This window comes from Lichenostomus cassidix, chromosome 1Aa (assembly GCF_008360975.1).
Source record: "Lichenostomus cassidix isolate B80296 chromosome 1Aa, HeHo_3.0, whole genome shotgun sequence".
In the NCBI taxonomy this organism is placed as follows: domain Eukaryota; kingdom Metazoa; phylum Chordata; class Aves; order Passeriformes; family Meliphagidae; genus Lichenostomus; species Lichenostomus cassidix.
In genome coordinates this window covers 11,943,264-11,970,853 of record NC_139480.1, presented here as the reverse complement: position 1 = coordinate 11,970,853, position 27,590 = coordinate 11,943,264, and the positions used below count along the sequence as shown (strand labels likewise).

Genomic DNA, 27,590 nt, shown 5'->3' with positions numbered 1-27,590 from the left:
AATAGCACTTGCCATCTCTAATGCCTGTTACAGAGGCTGATGAAAATTATCCCAAACCAGCTCCTTCAAAACAATGCATTACTCCTTTGCCATAGGAGTATCAAGCATGCAAACGAGCAATTGTGAACATTTGAGTACTACCAGTGTTGTGATTGTAGAGCCTGAGTTTCAACCACAAAATGTGTCTCAGGTTTGTAAAGTCTGTGCTGCCCTAGCTTCAATCTTCCCAGGGCAAAAGGAACGAAACCCAGCTTTGTTTTGTGCATGATGTGCTGATTTGATACCAACTGTAGCATCAGCTGTCAGGAAATGGTGACTTTAGCTGCCCGAGAACAATCTGTCCAGGTGTTTACAAACAGAACTATTAAAACTGAGCTACCTCACGAGCAAAGACCAGAACTGAGAGTAACCATTTTTTTCAAACAGAAATTTATATAAGGAGTAATCTTTTCTGCTAATATGTGTTTGGATGTGTACTTTAAAAGCCTTCACTCTTGCTATTAAAACATGATTGGGAAACATGATATTTTACAGAAAATGTTTTTTCTTGAAAAAATAGACTAGAATTACCAAGCAATTGGTAATGTGCAATTGTTTTTAAAACAAACAGCTAAAATAACATTAGGTGTTCCAAACCCATTTAGGAGAGAGGTCATAAAAATAATCCTGAAGTAACGTAAGAAACGTCTGCATAATTTGGATACAATTCTATTTATTTTTACATTGTTCTTCAGCTTAATGACAACAGGCGTTACTAAAGGAAGTAAGTCACTATCTACAGCAGTTATGATTTCATTTTTGTACCAGGAAAATAAAAATAAACTTTTGGATGTGCACAGAGACATGAACCTACTCACAAATTGATCACTCCACAGTATCATTATATTGTATAAAGTTAGAAAAAACAAAACAGCACATCAGAAGTACCAGGAAAAAATACAAGTCTACATGTTAGAAAAATACAGTAAGATTAAAACCAGCTTATTTCTACATGTGCATGCTAAAATTAACTTTACCTAACAGGTTTAGAAACCATTCTCACATTTAATATAAATGGACAGAGGAGTTGGTCCTTTAAGGAAGAAAGAAGTCATTTCTCAAGCAAGATGACAACACAAAATTGCTAAGAAATTGAAGCAAATTCTTTTTAAGGAATATAGCTGAAAATCTGGAACTCTGACTGAGCTGAGTAATTTTCACTCTTTGTACATGCTCCAGTTTGTTTTATTCAATATTAAATCACCACAAATGCATTACAGCACAGTTAGAATTCAGCAGGAGTTTTGTTAAATTAGAAAACCACACCAGATTTGAACTTCAACTGATGCTTAAATAAAAGATTCTGTAGTTTATTAGTTTTAGTTCTAGGGGAAGGACACCAAAGGGTGGATAGATTAGAGATTGCTAAAAAGTTCTAAGAACTTCTTTTAAGAACAGAAACTGTCACCACTCTTAATGAAAGGTGCCAGCAAACACACAGGATATTTCTAATAAAAACTTCTAATTACAACTGTCTACTGTGATAGTTCTTAGTAGATGATCTAAAAGTTGTTTCTCCTATGAAGAAAATAAAGGATGGGGAAAGGGGAAGAGAAACCTCTTTACAACTTTTAGTATAATTTCCATTGCTGAATTTTAGAGTATTTTGATATTCTTAGTATGTGTGACATTTCTTTCCTATAATATACACTTTTGCTATTCATAAGTATGCTTATGAAATGATTTTCAAAAATACAGTCTGCTCAGTGGCAAAAAAAAATCAATTCAGTCTCAGACAGAAATAAAACTGTTTTGTTCATATACTGTGCGCAGCTGATTCAGTGAGTCTACTGACAGATTTTCCTTACCATGAACACTTCCCAGCATAATGTCACCAGATTCTGAAGAGAGAGATGCTGATTCTGCGTAGAGATACTTAGTTTTCAGCAGCCCATCTTCAGTAGATATATTGATGGTTGTCCCCTGCAGCTTCTCTATATTTACACTCTAAAAGAAATAAATATAATGGAAAATTTGTCATTACAGCTTGAAAAAGCAGAAGGACATAACACTATGAAGACACAAATAAATGGAAAGCAGTTGTTGGTGCATGGCAAATGTGGAATCAGGTTCTTAGTTAAAAGCTACACGAGACAAAACAAAAGACCTTTTCATCCAAGAGCTCTGACCTAAGAATTAATGATTCTTCACAACACTCCTATGAGTTATTACATCCATCTTTCAGGTGAAGAACCCAATAGTCACAAACAGATGAAAGAAAAACTTGATTTAATTTTCAAAAATGAAACACTTCATTTTGAAAAGTAAAGAAAAGGATTAGCTTTAATAATGAAGACTGAATCTTCATACAGCATTATAACACTTAGAGCATTGGTGTTCAATTTTCTGCCACCACAAACTGAAACATCCGCTGTCTTTGTTACATACAGCTATTTATGATGATTGTCAACTGGCTAACTTTGTAGCAGTATCTTTAGTGAAGGTTTGCAAAAAGCCCCACCCAGCTGCTCTTTTTCTCAGTATAATTTTCATATTACCTTGGTTACTCAGGCTTCTATTCCTGGACTTAAGCCTCAAGACACACAAAGCCTTGAAAAACCAGGGATAAGATCTCCATTTGTACTTCTTTTCAATAGAAACAGAAAAAGGATAGAATATGAAAAGTTGAACTATGGATTTGGGAAATAAAAAGGGACAGATGAGATTATCCCTGTAAAAGTCATGAGCCACGTGATATAACTTCAATCTATTTGAACAAAACAGAACAATTCACATGCTTGTGCAACAACCATATGAAATTGAATTCTACTCTTCCTCAGTTAAATTTGATTTATGATGGAAACATGCTTACCCCCACTCAATTTGTTTTGCATATGCAGACTTTCAATGAATTGCATAAAATCCTTATTCATTACAGGAAATAATACATGGCTTTCTAGATCAAACTGTGCCTTACTCAAATTACCTTTAAACCCTCCTTGTCATTTTAGTATTGCCAAGTTGTGCAAAAAAAGTTTATATGAAAAAATAAGTCTGTTGACCGTCCCAGTCTAACATTATATCAAGAATAAGCCATGGATGAAGCAAGAGGTATTCTGACAAATAGCCACTAGTGTTCCACAAACTCAGTGCTGCATTGTGTCCCAAAAATTGAGCTGAAGAGGTTGGTTTAGTATGGACTACCCATCCATACATACTGAACTACTAAATCGTAAGATTCCAGAATGGACTACTGGCCTAAGACTTTTCCTGTGATGCTACAATACAGATTAGATCTCTAAGAATTTAACAAGTTACATTAAACTTTAAGAAAATCAAAAAGCTATGCATAACCTATGCTAAGAATTAGTAATATGTGACAGCCAATATCTACAATCACTGCAGGTGTTGCTGCTTAGAACTATGCTACAGATATAAAAAAATATTAATATATTAATAATATTAAGGCACAACTTGTCACTACCAAAAGGGACAGCAATTCAGCTTTTCATCTTCTACTGCTTGCATCAAAACCCTAATAACAAGACATCTTAAACATAAATTTGCATTGCATCTGGCCTAGGAATGCTTCCCAAAAAGTACTCCCCTACTTCCTAACCCTGGATGGCAAAGTGCAAACCTGCTGTGACACATGGCCACAGAAACAAGTAAAAGAAAAGCCACTGTCATTTTAGGCTCTATGATCTAACCTGTTCTGAAGAGTTAAAGAATTTTTCCCAGTTGAGCAGGGCCATCACTGATAGCACAATGGAAATAGAGCAAGGCACACTTTAAAGAGGAGGAATAAAACAAAAACATCTGCATAGTTTGGGTACAAACTGGCTACCTTGTGACATTCCTAACCAGGCAAAGGAAAGATCAAAAAGCTACATCTGTTACCATAGAATTCAAGTTTTAACTCTATTGAGATGTATTCTTTTATTTAAGAATTAAGTGCTTTATTGTAAACAATCTTACCCAGCCTCAACTACCTTTCTTAAAATTGCACAGTAATAAAAAGACTTGTCTCAGCTCCAGATGAAGAGAAGTTACTATAAACAATAAAACAAAAACTACCAATACAAAGAACATTTGTTTCAGAACAGCCCAAATGCAGGGTAAGGACATGGAGGAAGGGGAAGTCAGACTGCTCAAGTATAAGATTAAAAAAGTATTTTAGATGGGGAAAGCATGGAAAAATAGGATTGCTTTTCAGTGAAAATAAATATGTTTTCAATCCCAAATTCTTTAACTCTTGTGGATTTTTGGCAGAACATAGATGTCTGGCTCTCTACTAAGCAAGTGTTATAGAAAAGTCCCCATGGCACAGATTAGCTAATAACTCCCCAGTCAAACAAATGTCATTATTTTTGTCCATTGAACCACCAGATCTTCTGGAAAAATTCCTTCCCTTGGGCGTAGAGCCTTGGGGGTTGCAGTAACTGAAACTGACCACATGCTCAAGTTCCATTGGTTTCATCTGCATAAATCAGACTAAGAATGTTTTTGCACCTGAACACATTTTCAAGATTAAAAACTAACATCTTGCTATATTTAAATAAGACATATACAGCTCCTTCCCCACATATTCCTGCTCTTGGCCTTCCCTTTTGTGCTATCATTGCTTAAACATTTTACTGGTGTCTTCTCCCATTTCAACCCTTAAAAAATACTCATTTCTCAAGTGCTTAGTGCCTTTTACCACATCCTCTCCCTCCCCACCTCCAGGAGGGGGCTGGAAATGCTGACAGAGCCATAATTACATAATGATGACTGCAACTGATGGAAGAAACATCTCATACAAACACACAGGAGACATAAGGCTGACTGATTATTAACAGAAGTGGCCAATTCAGAAAAGAAATCTGTCCTTCCTAACTAGACCGCAAAGTTTGTTAGTGAGAAGTTCAATAAGATAAGCCAAAATATTGTTCTGTAGCTGTGAATTTGTGCTAAAATGACTCTCTTCACTCAAGCTACTGCAGCTTTACAACTCTAAGATTGACTTCTTACAATATTGCACACGATATACAAATATTTATGATCACAAAGAAGCACTTCAGCTTAATCTGTACGAAGTTTGTTTTATTGTTTCAGAAGGATGATGTTTCTGAAAAGAGTTAATTTTTTAAAAAGCATTTAAAGACTCAAAGCAAAACAATTTTCTGAGCTATATTTTCCCATACAGATACAATTATTACATTTATTACATCAAAGGCAGTCTAACACGCACTACAAAGAAACACAAATTAATGCTGACAGTTTTTGGAAAATCCAATGGCAAGCTCCTTAGTTTACAGCAGGACATTACAGCTCACAGCTGACTCTATGTAAGTGAACATATGATCTGAGAACCTACAAGGTGTACAGCAGTGAAAGAGCACTTCACAGAGGTGAGTTTGGATGCTTGGAACTTAACAGCTTGGTTTCAAATCCATCCTTGGCAAGGGAGAGTTACCCCCACTCTCTGATTCTTCCCAATGCTGTTGGTTTAAAGGATATCTATGGATTCTGACAGAGCACACATCCAAGCTACTGCCAGACTTGGCTTGGCTCCATATGTTCATACAGCAATGCCTCAGATCTAATGAATCCTAATGCAACAAGTTGCATGGACATTACAATACCTAAATGTTCAAACTGAGCCTAAAAATAAGACTGGGTGTGAGAACTGTAGGGAGTTTAGCTCTAGGTTGTTTTAAATAAAGGAGAATTACCTATTTCTGTCAAGAAACAAAACCAGAGTACAGTAGTTTGTGGTTTGTCTCATACTGCCATCTACTGAAAAAAAAGCAAGCTACTCCCCTACAAAATTGTTTTGCTGTTTGTGATTCTTCCCACTGCATCTCATAGCAAGATTATATGTGAGTATATATGTGATATACACCAATAATTTTTCCTCTCAGCTGCAAAGAATCTGCAAAACCTTCTACTCTTCCATTCCTACAACCATATAATGCTAGAAGTGTGCAGCACATACAAACATCAAGCCACTATTCACAAGACACTAAATTAAAACTCCTGAGCCTTCTGTAGAATCCAAGTGCTTTGATATAAGCCAAGGAGAAAGTTTAAGAGTGTTGTGAGGAGTCTGTACAGTTAAAGCTGATGGGTTGTATCATTAGAACAACCCCTGTCCTGATGGAATAATCACATGCTTATTCTTGCTTTCTGTGGAGCCTGTTTATTAATCCAAATCAAGCAGGATAATAGAACTTAACAGACAAACCTAAGAAACAGTGAAATTACAACCAACCAGTGAAGGTTATTTAAATATTCTTTAGCATATTCTTTGAATTTGGTCATTTTACAACAAACAAGTGGAATAAGCCATTGAAGAGAAAGTTTTACTTCCTACTTACCCCCTTTTCTGTTGCGCAAATATCTGTATTTCCATAAAGTGTTCCAAGACCAATTACTTTGCCACCATTTGTCCGTATATCAATTTTATGGCTCTGAAAAGAGTTTAAAAATCGTACTGTTAGGATAACTTTTTATGGTTATCTTGTTTTTCAAGTTGTACCACATTAACCACTGCAAACCTTAGTCCTGCAAGCAGAACCAGATTCTACAGTGTTTCGCTGCACAAAAAATTCTAATTAAAATCGTTTCACATAAGGCAAATCTCAAGTTTTTAACAAGTAAGGTTTCAAGTAAAAACTGCTCTTTAGCCCTTGTACTTTTTAGCTGTTGCTGCATACAACCAACGTGAGAAAAAAAATACAGAAATACACACAAACCAATCTCAAAAAGCAAAAAAAATAACACCAGGTCTTCAGAATAAAATGCAACCATTTGTAAGAAGGAAAAAAAAAAAATCTTAAAAAGTCCAAGTAAAATAGTCTGATTATATTCATAAGCTGCAATTTCAACAAATCTAATTTCAAGAAGTCTACAGATCTTCACAGCAAAGTTCTTTTGCTTAAGTTCACTAGCATAAACATTGGAATAACTGAATTTTAAAAAGTATTCAGCAATTTTTATACTTAATAATGCTGAACAAGCTTACACACAGACGCACACCTTGCCTTCCTTTTCCCACATCACCACCTCCATTTTCAGATATATTAATTTCTGTTGAAAAGGATATTATTCCCATGGATTGTATTTAATTTAGGACACCATCCATTAAAGTTGACAAACAAAAATAACAAATACTCAAAAAACTTGATTATTAAACACCTTTCTGGGTGAGGCATAAACTGCACTAACTAGGTCTAATCAGATGGAAAGAAGGTTAGGAACTTTAAAAAATTCAATGAAGTTTCCAACATGGACATAGACTTCTCCAATACATTCCTGATTTAACACCAAGAACCAGAAGTTTCATGGGGTTTCATAAGACAGGAAGAGTTCTAGAGCAGAGTTTCTTTATCTTTGTGTTCAAGTCTTGCTTCCGCCTCTTCTTTTAAGAGGTGTTCTCATAGTAAAATGCAACACCCCTAAGTTGAGACTACAGTAGTGCTTCAGACATTTTAAGGGCTGGAAATAGCTCAACTGTTCAGTTATGCTTCTAAACAACTGCAATAGATTGTTCTCTCCTTATACAGTAAGATGATAAATGTTTCAAGCTGGCATCACAATTCTTTTGAGGTAGTTACACCAGGCTTGTCATTAGAGTAACGGTTAAACAGCAAATCCTCCAAATACAAAACTTGAGGACAATATGGGAAATTCCAAGATTAGAAGAACTAGTGTATAGCAAGGGCTATAGTTCAGTAAAATAAAACCACAACATATACACTAATTCCCCCCATCCCAAATTATTAGAATAGCCTCTTAAAAAAAAAAAAAAAATCCAGGCTTCCAGAGGTATCTCTAGAGACACCTAGATACAGAAGGAGAAGACACCAGTTATAATGGTCAAGTAGCTTTTTCACTAAGAGGGAATACTCCACCAGCTGAAAGAATAAAGCACTAATTTGTCACAGGGTTTCTCTGAGATGAGGGAGAAAGGTTTGAGTAAAGAAGAGGCAAAAGGCTGTCAAGGCCTTAACATTTGTCAAAGGAAAACCAGGAAAATGTGCTCAGAAGAAGAAAAGGACACTAGTGCAGGATAAATCAGGCTCAGCCATGGTGTGTAGTGAGGAAGCATAGCAGATCTTCCGCCAACATGAGTGAGATGCCTGGAAATTCTTGTTATCACCAGCACAGTCAAGGAGTCAGAAGTAATGGAGGAACATGGAAACATAATTAAAGGGTCTCTCTGGTCCCACTGTCACTGCTAAAATGATGGATTATAATAAGAAGCAGGAGAAAAAAAGAAGCAGCACTGTTTTCACAAAAAAGAATTTGTGAATAATTCATGCTCTGAAGAAGACCTAGATGCCATAACTGTATTTTGGAATTACTGATGCTATCAGTTGACCTAGAGACTCGGAAGCGATAGGCTGAACTGGATTTAGCCAATTAAAAAACAACCACCACCACAAAAAACCCCCAGACAACTTCAATAACCAACAACCTCAGCAAATCTCACTGGCTGGGTAGTGTCTACCACACCAAAACTGCCAGATGAAATTCATTAATAGGCCTCATACAGACTCATCTTTTATGTTCAATTACTAGCATGCAAGATTAAGGAAAGCAGATGTCAAATCTCTAGGTCTTTTGTAATTACACTACAGATTATATAAAAAAAAACCCAGCATTTTTTTGTATTACAAGTTATACAAACAACTTCTTGCAAGTTAATAAAATTGGCAGTTGTGAAGCTGTTTGCTGGTGCTCTTGAATAACCCCCATATGACCAGATTTTTTCATTTAAAACCATTCATTGATCAATTATCTTTTTCTCCCTCCTGTAAAGAAAGGGTCTCCTGATTTGTTAGTTCATAAGGTTCATTAATGACAGCCAAGCAACATTAAAACAGCTTTAATCCATCCAGATGAGGGCACTATCACTTCAGTTTGCTCAGCAAAGCACATACACTAAAGGAAAATCAGCTCTTATGCTTCACTACAGTATCTGGTCTATGACATTTTTAGTAGTTTTGGAAGAACCCTCAAGGCTAAGACTTCTGCTTCTCACCAATAATTCTGTTTCTCTGATAACACAGAATATAATTCCTGAAACTATATTAGAAAAAATTAGTTCAGTCCCCTTCCTTGAACTGCAGTACTTAGAAACAAAATTAGACTAAAACCCAGCACTTATTTTTAAAATTCAAGATTTTTCACATCTTAGATTGTATTTGAGACAAAAATTCCCAGAAAATAGGTTAGCAATCTTTCCTCAAAATCATCTTGTTCCATGACACCACAAAAAATTATTGATGTAATGGCATGCCATGATTACTGTCATTGCTCACCAAAATCACCTTGTTTTTTCATATTATGCAGTTTCTCATGTACTGTTGTTGTCATTATTACATAATAGAGTAATTTTTAAACAAAACCTTAGACAGGCAGCACATAGTACTATTAACTTTTGTTAGATTTTAGGTACCCTTATAAGGGTAATATGATAAATTACACAGAATCTGAAAGGTTCAAGTTGGCTATAGTTCCCTAAATGTAGAATAAACCTAGCTTGATTGTATATTCAATGCCTCCCTAAGCTCAGTTTTCCCTACATCTGTTACAAAACTGTCTCTTACCACAACAGAGAAAAAGTTTAAAAATTTCTCATATCTCAAAATATTTGAAAAGCCCTTCTTTTGAATTTATACCAACTCCTGTGGGTGCAATCCCAAACAATCCAGTGAATTTGATTCTAAATAGCACCTGAGTCAGACAAACTGATTAATTTCACAGCAGCTTATGTCAGCAAACTTGAAGTCTTAAGACTGAAAAAACAAGGTCATGCCTATGATACATACAGCATTTATCAGATATATTTCAGTCAGGTATTTTGGACATGTAATGTGTAACTTCTGATTGAAAATTAACTGAAAGGGTTTGTCAATAGGTCTGATATATCAATTATAAAAACCCCTCAAAATACACAAAAAAGCAGCAGCATGCTGCTGTCATGATTGAGCAGACATAACTATTAACACACTAGACAGGAAATTTCAATCTATCTTTTTTTCTTTGAGGGGCAGGGAAGACAGGGATCAGGCTTACTGCTGCCACTCTTTCTGCTGACTTTGGCCATCACAGATACATGGACTTCTGACTCCACGTTATTTACAGTTATTGACTTTGTGCTATAATTGTATGCAGTAATTAAAGGTGAGGTGCTGTACACATAGTAATACTATGAGTGTTGCAATAAGAAATACCAGGGTACTTCTCATCACCAGAGCTGGTATTTAAGTTTTGACACTATATCCCACCACACAATCCCTTTTCAAACAGTGGGAGAGGGTTCTTTGTACCTTTATTGACTGCAAGACACTAGTCCCCTTCTCTGTTTCTATTTTGCAGTTATCACATTCTATTTTCTGAATCTTCACGCAGCCAGTCCCTGATGTTTTGATATCCAAATCTAGAATTAAAAGAGTTTTATTAGCAACAGAATGAGAAAACTCAGATATCTTGAACATAGTATTTGATCATGTTATACAAAGAGCAAAAAGGAAAAAGAGAGCAGCTTTCTCGTTACTTAAGAACCCGCTTGCTCAGTCTGGCCATGCACTTTGAACTGCATGAATAGTTGATATCATCAGCTATGGACACTGAGAGCTCAGTAAGCCTGTGCATGAGCCATCCAGCCCCAGGAGAGAACATTGAGAGGCAGCAGAATGAGTGCAACCTCTGGCAAGGAATCAGCAGGCTGTGATCCTTTAGTGAAGTCTCTTTTCTTTTTTAACTCCATCTCCTATCCACCCTAGCCATTGATTCCACTAGAAATTCTACTTAGACACTTGGGCACCCTGACACGCATTTTGGGGTAGAAGGTTGGCAGGTAGAGGCCACACATAGAGTAAAAGGGTTCAACAGCACAAATACATATGCCTTGCTGCTCCACTAGCCAGCATCACAACCCCAAAACAGGTATAGAAGTGTCAGTGTGCGTCATTCTTCCCAGCCTTCTGGAAAGCCTGACATTCTCCTGGCATGAAGGAGCATGTTTGCCTCTAGTCTGAGCCACCTCACCTTGCTATTGTTCAAAGACTCCTACAGAGAAAAATCACTAGGTCTTGTAGATAACATGCAGAAGCAGCAAAAGTACTTTTCTGCCACTTGTCTCACCCTTGGTTTTAACAAATAGGAAGAAGTTTGAGAATGTACAGTCTGGGGACTCTGTCTATATTAATAATCATTTATATTAATAATTTCTATTTATGACCACCATATTGTCTGGCAAAAGGTAAAGGCAGGAGAGGAAAAAAGTGATTTTGTTCTTCTAAGGATAAAAGGCAGACAGAAGAAAAAGAAAAATTGAACAGCAATCAGAAGTGTTTGCTGCAAGACACAAGAATGACTCAGAGAGAGCAAGCCCCATTACTCCCTAAAAAAAACCCCAGGAGATTATTGGGGAAATAAACCTTCATTTAAGCACATGTGAAAATCTTTCCTTCACTGCCACTGCCTGCTAAGGGTACCAGAAAGATGAAAAGAGTAATCAGAGTGTGCATAACAAGCTTTGACCCGAGGAGGTTCCCAAGTCAGACCTGTGAGCCAGCAGAGCCTGAAGATGAGCACTGTCACACTGCTGACCAGACAGGAGCTTCCTGGAACCAGAACAGTGAGCTTGCAGACACGAATATGAGAGACTGAGAGCTCCAATTAATAACAAATGAAAGTTTTGTCACCTGGCAAACCAGGAGAATCCAAGAGACACAGCCAAAACACATCTTTGCAGCAAGCATACTACCTTATGGCTACAGTAAGCCAAGAGGTTAAATTTAGTGAAGGATGTAGAATGTGTTCACAGGTAACAATTCCTTCAAAAGAAAGGCTACAAGAGGTGGACTGGAAAGCAATGGTTTTGAAATATAAGCTGTCTTGTCCCAAACTGCTCAATTCATCCACTGGAACTGGAACTGCACAGTCCTTGGGAGGATCTACGACCAAGAGTTTGCCTATTCTGTGTTCTGAGAAGAGAGTCCCAAAAGCCAGTTTGCTTGTTTAAATCTATGAATTCAACCAGCTTGATACCCTCCTGCTCTTACTGCTTCTGTCAAAAGGGATGAGGAAAAGGCTTGAGAGTGCTCCATTTAGCCATGATACAAACTTACTAAGACTTTTGCAAGAATAAGGTTAATAAAAATCTTCTGATCCTGTAGAGCATATTATGGCCATCCTTTGAAAGGTGGGCTAGTAGTGTAATCCTAGTTAGATCAAAGTTGGGTGCTAACAGAGGACCCACAAGTTTCTTAACAACATGTTTATGAATTTCCAAACACAAAGGACTTCTGGAAATACACTCTGTGTCTTGATACTCTGCAGTGTCACAGCACTTTTCTAGCCTTGATTTAGCAAAAATTAGTGGACAAGGAATTGAGCCCCTCTGTCTCCTCCCCTCTGACTTCCTCAACCAAGGAAAAACATCTCCATAAAGAAGGCAGCTGAAAGCTAGATAATGTTGCCAATGAAATTTTAACAAGGAGGAACAAGATACAATCTGTTTCAGCGCCAAAACTCCAAAAATAGCCAGTTTGATTCCTCCCTAGCAAAGACGAAGCCAACTTTAGCCACATAAACCACAAAGAATGCATGAATATCTCTGTGGTGTAAAACACTTGTATCAGAAATAAAGGTATATAGTAAAAAAGAAACACTTTGGTGTCAGAATGTAGGCGGGGTACTCCACGGTATTTAAGCACCCCAGGTATTAAGTTGCCTTAAGGTATAACACTTGAAATAGACTGGATAATAATTTATTTTCAGATGACTCAGCAGCCGTAGACTACTAGAATTATCTCAAATTGTGGTTATGCAAGGTTATGTTCAGTTTACTTCTGAGTACTCATATGCTATCAGTGTACAGTAACCAGAAATCAAAGAGCTGGTTTCAGGTCTAATTAACACATGCAACAATAAACAAGCTTGTTAGACAGTAATTCCTTGACATCTGCCATCATTGAAGGTTGAATGTATCAGAGAAGATTATCAGATCATGTATGATATTGAGATACTATACAGAGCTCAAAACTAGACACTAAGACAAATAGAGGATCTTTTGGTACTTGCCCTCCTAAGCTGCTTACAAGTCACCTTTGGTTTAAAATGCATACTTAAGCTCAGCATCTTCCACACATGCTCTTCAGACTCTAAGGAGTTTTAGATAACTTGCAGCTTCCTGGATAAGCTCCAACCTAAATTGCAAAAGCTGTTATGAAATGCCTTAACTTCCAAAAGGAAGAAAACAAGAGGACTATGAAGACATTCACATCAACCTCTCAACTTCTTATGGCTAAGTGACTGACAGAGCCCAGACAAAATGGTCTAAGAAGAACAGATTTAACATCCTCCTCATGCATCCAAGGAAAGCCAGAAAAAAGCCAAAGTGTTTGCAGAGCAACAACAGCTCCTTTCTGGTTAGAGATGTGTTTTTACAAGGAATAAGATCTTTTGCTTATGCAATGATATTTAATGGATAATTCTTTTCTAAATAAACAGAGCAATTCAAGCACAAGCTAATACTCTCAAGATCAAAAAAACAAGCTAGAACTGAAAGGACACTTAAAAGTAGAACCTCATTGGCAAGCAAAAATTCTACTTCACTGCGTAAAAACCCAAAAAACCCACAACCTTACATTTTTGTAAATATATCTCTAGATATGCCTGGATAGCAGCATGAACAGACAATACTAACATCGTGGTAATTATGGGGTGACAAAGAGCAACTTGTGGATGAGCATTATAATCCACAGATTGTCCAGGGAATCTGAATTGCATGAGCTTACCACAAACCCAAGTGGAACAACTTGGAAACCTACAAAAAAAGAAAACCTGTTTCAAGAAGAAAGCCCCTAAGACTGTCTGCAGTGTTGGATAATATTCAGAATATAGTAAAAATCTCAAAGACAAGATAAAAGCTAAATGATTTTTTCCATCAATCAGGATTCATTATTGAGACATTTAGAAAGGTTCCCCACACTGAAACCCTTTATGAAGATTGAGATTCTCCAGATCTTAACACGATGAATTCCACCCCTTGAGAATAACCAAGTCTGGAGTGACTCATAATAGTCACTCAGAGATCCTGGAGAAACTGAAATAGTAAACAACTACAGTATCCAGACACACCTGGTATCAGAGAATTGAAGGGTAATAAATGGGACACTGGGTTTGTTTGATTCTCAGCAATCATGGAATGGACTCTGTGAATGTGCTACAGACAAGCCAAGGTAATCTTTGTGCTTGCCAAGCAGGGGAGGAAAAAATAATAATAAAAAGAAGAGCTCTAAGACTGTAACTGAAAATTCTCAGGTTAGAGTCAAGACTACAAGACTCCTGGAGAAGAAAGTCCTGCTACAGTTCAGTGACAGAGTCAATGAATATAGAGGTAACAGTTGATCTGTTTAGGAGAATGAATTTGGATTTCCCAATGTCTTTAACAATATCCTTAGTTCTACATTGTCTTTCAGCTATAAGCTATGCACCACCTTCAACAGTACAGGAATTTGGAAATCAGCACAACTAGCAAGGCTGAAAAATTTTCTCAGTGACACCAAATTATTCAGACTATTTAAAAACTCACTGACAAATTGCAGGAAGACCTTGGAATGCCACATACTCAAATGATGAAATAGCAGGAAATTAAATTATTGGACTCTGACGAGAGTTTACAAGGACGCTTTCACCCTGAAAGTGTTTCCATGTGTAAATGAACACTCAGAAGAGAGATCCACTGGGGGGCTGAGCTGTATCACACTCTGAAAATCCTGTGGTGAAAACAGTTAACAGCTAAGAGAATGCTTAGATGAAATAACACTTACATTAGTTCTGTTACATGAACAGAACTAATGACCAGGGACAGGGCACTGGGCTGCTGGACTCACAGTAGGAATCAGTACTGCCATTCTGACAAAACACACTGAGGGCAGGCAGGGCAAGATGCCCCTGATTTTAGTTACAGAATATTTGTGCATATATTAGTTGCTAGGAAACAAAACAGACCCTAAGTTTTGATAAACATATTTAAGAAACACCCTCTTCAGTTATAAGCAGTGTTTTTTTAAAAAAAAGTAAATTATAGGGATGAGTAAGACTGGAAAATGTGAGAATGATGTTATGTCAAGCCCATAGGACTTCTCCCTTTTGAATGATATACAGTTCAGGTCCTTCTAAATGAAAACAAGGGAAAAAAAGCACTTTGCAGAATTTTCCTTAAGATACAGGGTGTGAAAAAAAGTAAGGTAAGATAAAAGGTGCAGAATATCTTTGCTCTATGTAACATCATGTTCTACAAAAGTCACAGATTACGTGTATGAAGAGTAAGTAGGATGGGATTATTCATCTTTTCTTACATCACAACCGCAGCACGGCATCAAATGAAATGAAGCAGCAGTCTTGAGTAACTTTAAGCAAAACAAGAGACCAGGTGCATTATACATCAACAAGTTTTTCAGCATGGTGAAACAGTCTGCACTGTACAGGAAATTGGCCAAATGCATAGGAAAAAAACAAAAACAAAAACAGATGACTGAACACAAATCCCTGCATCTGTACTCCCTAAACTTAGAGCCACTGACAGAATTTCAGCTCAGCAGAGATGTTTATTGGTTTCAGCCACTACAGCTGCTCTCCCAAACTGTAGGTTCCATACAAGAAACGCTGCACAGATTTTAGCCTTGTGTCCAAAAAGATAATGCAACGTTTGTACTGGACAAGGGAGCTCTTCTTGGGAATTCATCTGTATCGTTACCTTCCAGGCTGTTTCTGACCCTGTGGAGAGGCACTCAGCACAACGACCACTAATGGAGCTGGAGGGTCCGAGAGCCCTGCCGGGCACAGGGCACAGCCCTGGGGAGCACAGCTCATGTGAGGATGCTCTCGGAGCCGCGCCTGGAGCAGCAGCTGCAGAGCACAGCTGACAGCGCCTTGGGAGGAAACTCACCTGCAGAAGTGTGAGCTCAAACTACTGCTAGCAAAAAGGTCAGCAACAACCCATGTATGCAAACACCCATGAAGTCAAGGAACACAGAAGCAAAGCGGGATGTGCTGAACTAGCGAAGGCACGATGCCGTTCCCCAGAGCCGGCCTCCAGCCGCAGCAGCAGCGCCAGCGCAGCCCCGGTGAGATCCCCCGCACCCACCGAACTTCACCGGCGTCCGGACGTCCACGGTGGCCTTGCTGTCCACGCCGTCCGCCACGATGGCCACCTGCCCCAGCGCCTCGTCGTGCTCCACCCGCACCGGGTCCCGCTGCCGCTCCCGCTCGCCGCGCCTGGGGCTGCCGCCGCTCACGGCCACCAGCACCCGGTCCGCGCCCGGCCAGCGCTGCGGGTCCAGCGGGCGGACGCTCACCTGGCACGGCAGCCGCACCCGCAGCCGCCCCCGCGGGCTCACCGACAGCGCCCACTCCCGCGGCGGGGGCGGACCGGGGCCGCTGAGACCGCGGCGGGGGACGAGCGGCGCCCACCGCCCGCCCGCCGCCCGCACAGCCAGGGCCGCCCAGCGCGGGGTCAGCGCCCTCATTGCCGCCGGCGGGGCGGCAGCGCCCGGGGCAGCGTCGGCAGGGCCCGGGACGGAAGGAAGGACGGGACGGGACTCGGCCGCTCCTGGCGGGCAGCCCTGACCCCCGGCCGGTCACGTGGCGCGGCTGCACGCGGGGAGCGGCACCGGCACGGTCGGTAAACAGGCGGTGGCTCCGCCGCGGAGGCTCCTGGGAGCCGTAGTTCTGCCACGCACGGAAGGAACTACAGCCGTGCCCGCTGGCCTATCGGAGAGCGGGGAGGGAGGGACATTGCCGAGGGTCTGCTGCTATTGGGCGGTGCGGCCGTTCCTCGGAGCCAATCACAAGCGGAGAGTGGCTGAGGCGGGCGGGAGGCGGGGCGCGTGTCGCCATAGCGACGGGGACGCCGCTCGGCTGGGCCGGGGCGACCGGGAGGGACTCGAGGTGGGCCGGCGCTAGGGCTGGGGCCGGGGCCGGGGCCGGGGTTCGGCCAAGAGAGGCAAAGCCGCCGCTCCGACGTGGAGGCGGGAAGCGGGTCCAACGGCGCCGCCACAGCCCTGTGTGCGGAGTCCCTGCGGGCCGGGAGTGCCCCCCGCTCGGGGCCCGGGGCGGTGCCGTGTCGCGCGGGAGCAGCCGAGGCACCGGGCAGCTGCGCTTCAGGGCACTTACGGCTACAACGAGGCTGCGCGTGTTGAAGTGTTCTCGGTCTGCCGGTGTACAAGCAGCTTGGCAGATGTGTTGGAAAACCAGTTATTTGTTGTTAGTTTTTTTGAGCGATAGTGCAAAACACCAGAATTACTCTCTGTCAGTAAGTTTTGGTCAATAGGTTATCTGTTATACTGCTTTTTAGCAGTTCTAAGGCCAAGCAAATAAATATTTTCCTGAGCTCTACACAAATACGCCATGAGACAATTATGCTTACAGGGTTCTTAAAAAAGCAGAGAACCACTTAAATCAGTTTAAAAGGTTTTTTCTGGACTTCATAGCCCACATTATCATCGTATGACAATTAAAGAAAATTAGGTGAGGCATGTGAGCAATGGGTGATGTTGTCATCGTTGTAGTTTACTGCCAGTAATGAGAATGAAACATGCACAGAAAGCTGCATTGTCTTAGCAACATTGCAACACAAGAAATAATGAAATCTGGGCCTGTTACTTAATTATTGTGTCCCGTTTGCACTCCGTGTGTTTACTTTTTCAAAAATAACCATGCAAGCATGATACTTAGTCATCAAATACTTTTCATCTCGTTAGCCTTGTTGCCACTACTGTCACTGTCTGGCTTTGATTATTTATGGATCTGAAATGACATTTCAGTGTCCAAGAATAAAGAAGATTGCCCTAGTTTTTTGGTCCATGGGTGATTTTCACTATGGAAAGTTTAATGAAGATTCGTATTCACTAATAAAGCACTTCAAGTGAAATTATTTCATTGGTTTACTTTACTCAGTCTCGAAAAATCATTAGGTGAAACACAAAAAGGACCAGCCTGCTTTATGATAATCTAGTATAGAAAAATAGAATTCTAGAAAGTCAAAAAGGTATCAAGAAATATCTTGGGACATGACAGAAGTTGGAAGTTATTTTTTTCAAGTCTTCAGAAATAGTTGATTCTGGGAAAAAACCTACAAAATTCTCACCCTTGAGAATACCAAATTTGGATGTCAGATTGTCTGTCAAGGAAACAGTTACAGATGTGCAAGGAGTGTGTTGCAATGTGCTATGATTCCACTAGATGACAGTCAGTTCAGCAAATAACTCTGTGATCTGAGTGTTCCAGGGGAATCCAGTCTTTGGCAAGGTGGGGATTACTGCTGCCCCCCTTTCTCCCTGAGTCAGTGCTGCTGTTCCTTATCCTCGACTCCTACCTCCTCTGAAATGACAGTGCTGCTTTCCAAAAGCCCCCTATTCCTTCAGGATCTTGACATTTGGTGCTCCTCATGTAGGCAGAGGGTTATCAGTACCCACAATCTACAGTAAACTGTGCTCTGCATCACCTTTAACATTGTCAGGTTTTGCACAGTTGAGAACTTTTCTCAAGAAACCATTCCAAGATGCTTAAGCCTCAGTTACGTTTATATTTCACTGTTGCTGTAGGGTTTTCTCATTAGATACAGTCTAAGCATACTCACATGGTTAAAAATACTGTTTCATGTTTTATTTATGTCATCTATATTTTTGCTATATTGGTTCAGTTTAACTTACGTGCTCTTTGTTGCATTAGCTACTATAGCACGTAGCAGACTCCAGAAGTGAAAGGATATTTTTTATTGATTTATTTTCCTCTTTCATTTTCTGACTTATTTGTGGGAAGAGAAAGCTATATCAAATTTGTATGTGAAGATTCAATTAGAGCTCCACTTTTGATACCTGCATGATTTCTTAGTGAATTACAATGCTTATTTGCCATTTTACCAGATATTGGCGTTGTTGTATGCCAAAGAATATTCAGTATTTCATGCAAAAGATAGAAAAACCCCTAGAACTTATAAAGTGATATAAAATAGATTTTAAGCCAAAGCATTATCAGAGGTACTTTTAGGCTAAGGTGAGAAAGAGATTTCAAGAAAACAGGAATTAAATAAAAAGGATTTACAGGAGAGGCTGTAGAAGGAACAAATTTTTCCAACTTTTGTATTTGGAATTTATCAAGGTATAATCACAAACTGCCGTAGGTACCCACAGGTATAAACTTAGTCTGCCTGGGCAGGATTAATTTTACCCATTTTCTATAATTGTAATGAAGAAACAATGTGACTTCACTTCTTAGGAATGTAGGGCCACCCTTATTTGTATTTTGGGTTTTTTTAGTGATGTATTTCTGCACTTCTTCCTTGAATCTTCTTCATTCTCGAGGTGTGTCTCGGGTTCAGTGGGTAGGCAAATTATGTTTTGTTTGTTTTCTCCTCTGTACTTTAGCAGTGCAAAGCACACAATGGTTTGGATTTCAGGGATTTTTTGTTTGTCACACTACCAGAAATTTTCTGAGGAAATTAAATTCCTCATGGAAACCATGTGAAATGGGAAGTGGCAAATCTTACCATTCAAATTCTCCTTATCTTAGCCATATCTAATCAGAACTCCAGCAGAAAAAGTCTGTGTGTGGCTCAGGGTGATTCTATCTCAAATAGCCGAGACTTGAAAACAAGGGAAAACAGCGGAACTTCTGACAAAAGTTGTTGAGCAGTTTAGGTACAGGGTGTGCTCTCATTTCCCAAAAGCAGTAAGGTTGTACAGTCTAATAAAACAATCCATTCTGGTTCACATGTGTATGATAATGTCCTATTGTATATGATGTAGTTTCAATTTAATTTTCATTTAATGTTGGCATGGTTTTGTTGTTTAAAGACAGATCCCTTCATGCTGAAGCACAGGCTCTGCCCAGTTAAAACAGAAGGTCTGCTACTTTAACATCAGGGAAGAAGCATAAGAAAATAAAATCTTAAGGGTTGGAAAGAGGATCACTGTGTGATTGAATAAATCTGTGGTGCTCCTGTTATTAATATGACCTATAGCTCTCATCCCTTCTCTTTGAAGCAGATATGGTAGAACTGAAAAAGTTTTGGAGAATGATGATAAGGACAGTGGAGGGCAGAGAGGGGCTTTCATGCCAGTGACAGCAGGTGGCTTGGTTGCTTCAGCCTAAAAAAAAGTATTGCTAAATGAAGATTTGACATTAGGAATAAACATAGTGGCATTGAAAAGTTGTGGTTATTCAGTGACTTACACAGCAAAAGAACTAGGTGACATCAAGGAGCCAGATTCAAAAGCTGCAAGAAGCACTAGTTACTTGTGTCATGCAGAGGTAAAAAGAAAATCTCCATTCCCCTGGATTTTACCAATACTGAATGTTTTGCATAAATTCAAGGAGAAAGGGGATGGATTCAGGGCAGCATCACCACACCATGACTGGTAGGTACTTCTGTCCCTCCCCAGGCATCCTGTGGAGGTTGGAGGTGTGCAGAGATCCTTGATGCATCTTCATACATGGACCTGCATCTCCTTCTGCTCAGAACAAAATTTTACTACTTTTTGCATGTCACTCTGAAAAGAGTCAATGCAGCTAAGTGTCACCTACCTGGATTCTGCACTGATTTGTGTGTGAACATTGCTGTTTGCTAGGAGATACAGAAGTGAAGATGCTGAAATTAGTTTTGGGAATCTGAGTTCAGGCTTTTATTATTATTGCTGTCCTGAAGCTGTTTCACAAGACATTCTCAGCCTGATTTGACCCAGGTTCCAAAACAGCCTTGTAATTGCCGTTCTCTGCAATTCTGTGTCTTGGATCAAGGCTGTGATATTTGCAGTTCTACAGTTTGAAAACATCCATACTTGTTGGGCTGTTCTGTGAAGTTAGAAATCATACCAACTTTCATTCCTATTTCAATTATTTACCAGATAATGCAGTTTATTTACCAGATAATGCAAAGACAAAAATTTTCCACTTTGCTTTTTGAAGTTTGCATATCCAATTTTATATAACCTGAATTATATATTTAGTAATGTAGTAGGTAATGGAAGAATGCTAAACTTATTTTAATGTCCCATAAACATATATATATTTTGTTGCAGGCTGTGCCCTCTTAAAACCACGTGGAGAAAAGGGCTTGACAAGCTGAGACTGTCTAATAGTTTTTCTCTGTCTCAGATTTCTGTAGTTGTATCTTAATATTATAAACTTTTTCAGATTCAGAGGTTTGTTGGTTTTTTTTTGTTCTCTCCCTGCCCAGCAAACTGGAGTCTTGGTGAGGACTCTTTTGTACTACTGTACTGGGAGGAGGTATATTTTTGACTGATGTCAACTGTATGTTTCACATCCAAGTATCGACAAATATGCCTACACCCATGAAACTCTCACATTTTAGCATTGTTCTACTTAGAGTTTCTGCCACAGTGCTTTTCACTCTGTTTAAATTCTTTCAATAAGTTTAGAGGAACAAATAAAGCAACAATAGCCATAAACACAAAATGCATATGCTAAAATATTCAGCAGTTCTTTATGGATGAAAAATCACTCACTATTTATAAATGTGTATGCATGTTTATGTACAGTAATTCAGAGTTTATTTCTTGGCCTCTGTGATGTTTACAGTTATTTCACAATGTTTTGACTCCTCCAGGAGGGATCATGAAATTGCTTTCTTTTCCATAAGCGAATGACAGACACTGAAATCTCTCTAAAAGTCAAAATGTTCCTGAAGGAATTCCAAACAGCACTAAACAAAGTAATAAACTTCCCAGTTTAACTTTCACTACCTTTATAGAAAAGTGACTTTTCAAAAGGTGAATGAATACAAACACAGTATTTTTGTATTCATTTCCCCACCGCAATTATAAAAAGAAATTTTATTTTTCTTAACTGTCAGCTATCTGGCTGTGGAATGCCAGAGTGATCTGGCTGTTTTGTTGGCAAGATGTGGTATATATTATTGAAATATTCTCAAAATTTCTTCTTGATTTTATGACAGTTTTAATTTTTGTTGTCCTTGATTTATCATAAGATGCTGTCTTTCAAAAAAGAAAAAGATCTCCCATGTGAAAGGCTGAATGATGTCAAGACTGACTAATTTTAAATGGATTCTGCATCTTTGGCAGTTGAAATGGGTTTTATAATTATGTGGTTCCATAACAGAATACAGTGTCCTCTGCATAATAACTAACCTAGAAAGGCCTGCTGGAGTCAGGTGAATATCTGCAAAAGTTGATGATCTTACTTCCAAAGTTTTGCACTAAAATGCTGTGATACTGATTTGTCCATTCCTGTCATCTACAGACAAATTCATTGAACTTGTGAAGAAATTCTTTAATTCGTCTATCTGCACTCCATCTCCACTTTGCACTGTGTTTTTCTCTATAAATGCTCCATGCCTCTGTCTCACTATGTCATGGCAAGATATCTGTGTGCCTCACAAGTCCCTCTTCTGCTCTCTTCCTCTGTGAGATGCTTACTGCCTCTCTTTGATCAGCCCATATCTCTTATATCTTTCTCCTGAAATATTTTTGTTATCTTTCATTCTGCTTCATGCAAAAGATTGCTATTTCAAAACTCTTTGAATGTACAAAACTCGTAAGATGCTGTTATGCCAAAAGATGGATTTGTCAGATATTAATTCACATTTGACATTGTGATGAGGACCAACATGATGGACATTGCTGTCTTATCAGGGTACCAGGAGCATTGTATCCCCTTGTATTCCACCTCCCATTTCCCTCTTCCATATCAGCATTTTCACACACCTTAGAGAGTTCTGGTGATTGACGCTTGGGAACAAAATTCTCAAGTGCTGGACCACAATAGTAAACACTAAGTGAAGTCACATGAAATGATAGAAACTGTATGGCATTAAGTCCCATCTTGATGAGAAGTAACTACTAAGTGTCCTTGATCTAACTGTTTCTAATGCAAGTATCTGAGAGATTTCTATTCTAAATGACAGCCATGAATATGCGATTTTCTCAAATACAAGTGTAGCAAAATTACCTTTTTCAATATCCCTACTTGTTCCAGCTTTCTTTAATTTCTCTCTCTGTGCATTTATTAAAAGACTGTGTTACCTAACTGGAATAAAAGCTTTCTTCAGGATATTTTAAAAATACTCAAAAGGATGATAGAGTGAGAGTGCAGCCTCTTGCATGAAGTCTTTAATGAAGTTGTAACTGTAGACTTACGTAGTTTGCTCACTTTGTGACTTCTGTGGTTTGAATGTGGGTCTGGCATGTTGACGTAGTGGTTTTTACACTACATGTTTATCTTTCACAGTCATATATGTCCCTGGATCTAATGAACTGTATTGGTATTTTTGTTACTTTCTAGAGCTTTAAACAATGAGTCAGGCTGGTGAAGGAAGTCCCAGTGACACAGAATTGGCAACTGAGAATGAGTCCCCTGCCCGTGCACCAACTCCACCAGTTTCTAGCCAGGACGAGGAAACCACTGACGAAACAGCAAGCTCTGCATTGCAGTGTTTAGATGAGGTACCATGTGCTCCAGCTTTCTCTGTCTGTAACAGTGCAAAGTAATTAATCTGAAGTGTAACTTTTGCTGTTAGTAATTGGAGATTGTTACCACAGACTATGTATGTCTTCCCCATTTCTTTGATTATTTTCTATGTGGTGAGAAAATTTTGTGAAGCAGTATCATATTCGTGCTGGGGATGCTGTGCTTAATAGAAAACCGTGTTATTTTTGGGGTTATCATGGCTTTAACGGAAAAGAGAATAGAGAGATCTTGGGTTTGGTCTTGTAGTATTCAATCTGAAGAGGTAATTGCGTCATGATTTTTAGAAAGGCTACATAGCTGCAGGAAAAATGACAGGTAAGTGGCTCCTGAGGCACTATTAATTGCTTGTGGTGATAGAAAAAACCCTTTGAAACTCAGTTTCTTTTGCAGATGTTTTTGTGTTAAAGAATCTTTCAGAATACTATAAATATTTTAAAATTTTAAGTATCAAATATGTATCAAATGGAATCCTTAAAAATGTAAAGCCAGAAGAGTCATTAAGAAATAATCTAATTTGAAGTTTACACTGAAGTAGATTCTCTGCAGATATTTGTCTAATTTGTTCTTTAAATCTTTAATTGGTGGAGATAGCACTTTGGGTATCCTTTTCCAGCATGTCATCATTGCCAGAGTTTTATAAAATGTTTACCCTAAATCTCATTTTAAGTTTCCTTTGTAATGAGTAATGCAGCTTTCTTCTTGCCTTTCTCACAATGAAAATGGAGACCAGTCAATTTCTGCCCTCTTTAGAATAAGAATTTATATCCCCCTTCAATCCTTAGCTTGTGAGCATGTTATTCTCAAAATTCTTACTCAGGGTTGCTTTACCTTGGGCTCTTTCCACCTTGGATCTGTCAGATCAGTTTGCTACCCCACCTCTCACTCTCTGCCTACAACCCAAGGTCAGTAGAAAGAACAGGGCAAGAATTTGTAGTGAAGGGGAAAATAGGCCCTTTCCTATCCTGCTATTAGATCATACTGAACATAGCATGAAGCTGCTGCTTTCAGTCCAGTGCCAGTATATGGGGAACCCACAGCTTCCAGTATTGTTGCAGCACAAACTTCCTTGCTTCTTAGTCCAAGGCAGCAGCAAAAATGCTTCTAAACCCCTTCTAAACTGTATTCTGCATTTCTCCTTTGTTTTTCTTATTTTTAATCACAGTGAAAACTTATTTTTCTAGACTTATTCTAGAATTTTTGTAGATCGTTTGCCTGATTTTTTTTTCTCAAATAAACCTTTCCAAAGAAGTTATTCTGCATATCAAATTTGAGGCTAAGTTGTTTAACACTGATAACATTGTAAGTCATTAATGGCAAATACAGGGTAACCTTCGTATTTATAGTTGTTCCCAACTCAGGAAAAAACATGCTGTGGAAAACCAAAGCAAGCAATTTGCATAATATTTCATAAATGAGGTCTTTTGGTCATCTTGTCAGTTTCTAGAAGGGAACTATGACTCATTTATTTTACCATAATTCTTAACAGTTTGCACTTGTACTTTATGGGTGAGTTTGGCTTTTCATCACTTTTCATCACATCTCTTCCACTGATGTATTTGTTTTCCTTTGTTGAACTTTATATATAATGCAGGGATAAATATACGACTTCGGTCACCATAGAGGTTGTTGCACTGACGCTGGCTTTAACTTCTCGGAATAGCTTAATTTCTCAGAATAGCTTTCAGAATTTTTCCACTGAAGCAGAATTGTATCATATTGTCTGAGTTTCACTGACTAGTCATTTATGCCCACACAGCATGTACTTATCAGAAGGGACACTTTTTGTTATTATAAGATTTCTTTAAAAACAGATATATGCCCTGTTCCAGTCAAACCAGTCGTGTTTTTCTCGTGTAAGCAGCAGATACCCAAACATACAAAGAACAAAAAGTCCAACATGCACACTCTCAATCCTTCATTTTTAATAAGAGACAGTAAAATTGTTTAGCTTTGTGGGTTAGGTAAAAATATTAAAAACTTGACAGAGTTTGAACAAAAGCCACCCACTTCATCATGACTTGCTTCATTTCACCAAGTATTTTATTTATTACATTGACATTAGCCTATTCTGTTGGTTAGACTGCTGCCATACATTCACAAAAGGAGCTTTCCACATCTTTGAGCCTTTGTTGTAATGCCCTTGAAATAGAGATCTTTGCTCTAACACTCCTAATTGAATTTCTTGACTTGTGAGTCTTTCCTCATATCTTGTTTTCTTTTAGTGTTAGAAATAAATCAATCTGCATCATATTAATAACTGTCATGGAAAATTACATCATCTAGTATCTGTGTGATGAAAGAAATATATTACTTGAATAAATACTACATTAAGATGCAATAAATCATGATGGTTTTATTTTGATTTTAGTGCATTATAGACCATGTATATGTAATCTCCTTCTTAAAAGGCAGCAAAAACTGTATTGAATTTTGTCATGTACATTGTCTCAATTTTAAGAGCCATTAATTTTATTAAATGTATATTTTACTAGTTGTTAGCTTTAACAAAATTATCTGAATTGGTATTCACCCTTTGCAAATTAATGATTTTTTTGCAACAGTTGCTAATATAATACATTTAACCTCTCCCCTTATCCTTACATCCTCTCCCGTTACCCTTATATCATCCTTGCTACAATGCTACTGTTACTGCTAAAGCAGCAGAGAAAAAACTGAAATTGTCATTTGAATAGAAAATGTAAATGAACATGACATGAAACTGGATTAAATGCTCTAAATGACAAGATTATGCAGAATGAAAATAAAAAAGACCGATCAACAAATTGCCTCCTGCCCCTTCTTTTCATTTTTGTCCCTGTAATTTTTGCGCTTCACTGTACTGCATAGTAACATTTTTTCTTCTCTGGCCACTCAAGTTGTGTTTTACTTTCCTCCACTTGATAGTATTTTAATGAGAACATAAATAAATAAAACATCATTTGTAATAATGGTGTTGTTGATGTTTGGTTTGTAATCTATTACAGTTTTCAAATTCTTTTCTGTTGCTTAATTTTTGTTCCGTTGCCCAGATCCCAATCTCAGACACAAAAAATTACCCCTACTCTATACATCTTCCCAATCTGATAGTGAATCAAACAAAAAAACCCTAAAGAAAAATCAAATGGTGGGTATCTTCTCCCAGTTTGAGGTCTTTTTACTCCATGCAATGTCTTATACATTTTCTTTCTCTTCCTTTTGTTGGTATGCTCTTAGGCTGGAAAGACAGTTCAGCCAAATGTATACATCCATTTGTAAAACCATACCAGAAAATTATTCTGCAACATTTGTCTTGCATGTCTTTGCAGTGGACACTCTGAGGCAGCTATTAATTCTGCAGAATAGTTTACTTGTGAATTAAAAGTGCTTTACAATTTACCAGATCCAGTGAGTAGGTACCTTGTTTAGAAGGTACAACAGTAATCCCTTTCTGCTAACAAACATCATCCATTTATTTGCTAAATCTAAACATACAGAAGAATAAACTCCTTTTGGAGATTTCCCTGACTGGTCTGTTGCAAACTGTTGCACTCTGTATTCTATAAAATGGTCAGTGCCCCCTATCTGATACCAGCACCAAATCTTTCATTTGTGCTGCTTTTTTTGATGGAAATAGTCATGATCATGCTACATTTCTTCATCACTGATGTCCAAGTCTTGCCATCAAGGAGCAGAGAGAACCTTTCATGAATATTTTTATTACTATTTTGAAACGCTTTCTGAAATTAGTGAATTTGTACTCCTGATTGCCAAAAGTAGTTGAACTGCTAATAAAGATGTTAACCAAAATCTCGATTCTAGTGGAAACACAGAGCAAAACTCTGTGTTTACCAAAAAATCAGCAGTATGGCAAAGACTTGTCAATCAAATTTTGTTTCTGCTTATCTGACACAGATTCATGTCTGTCTGCTACCTGGAAGAGTTTTAAAGTCATAGAATGATGCATATGTTCAGTGTTTGAATGTGGTTTAAGGGGAGAAAGGTACTTCTAATTTTTCTCATTTTTCCCATCTGTGCTGCAGTAAAGGAGAGAAAGTCACATAAAGGTTGGCTGGAGCTTTCAGATATAAATACTAAGAATCAATATTTCATATAATTCT

General features: G+C 38.5%; 2 protein-coding genes across 2 annotated transcripts in view; one reads left to right on the top strand and one right to left on the bottom strand.

Annotated features, from left to right (window-relative positions):
• The window catches only part of FAM185A (family with sequence similarity 185 member A), a 34,442-nt gene extending 17,753 nt beyond the window's left edge, over positions 1 to 16,689 (bottom strand). Inside the window, exons 1-4 of the mRNA XM_085040154.1 lie at positions 16,133 to 16,689; positions 10,302 to 10,411; positions 6,342 to 6,434; positions 1,848 to 1,986 (exon numbers count right to left, since the gene is read on the bottom strand). Of these exons, the coding sequence (XP_084896280.1) occupies positions 1,848 to 1,986; positions 6,342 to 6,434; positions 10,302 to 10,411; positions 16,133 to 16,514 (724 nt within the window). The 5' untranslated portion in view covers positions 16,515 to 16,689. The remainder of the gene's footprint in view (positions 1 to 1,847; positions 1,987 to 6,341; positions 6,435 to 10,301; positions 10,412 to 16,132) is intronic.
• Positions 16,690 to 16,844: 155 nt separating this feature from the next.
• The window catches only part of CCDC146 (coiled-coil domain containing 146), a 74,086-nt gene continuing 63,340 nt past the window's right edge, over positions 16,845 to 27,590 (top strand). The window contains exons 1-2 of the mRNA XM_085040082.1: positions 16,845 to 16,935; positions 23,308 to 23,468. Coding sequence (XP_084896208.1) covers positions 23,319 to 23,468 — 150 coding nt within the window. The 5' untranslated portion in view covers positions 16,845 to 16,935; positions 23,308 to 23,318. The remainder of the gene's footprint in view (positions 16,936 to 23,307; positions 23,469 to 27,590) is intronic.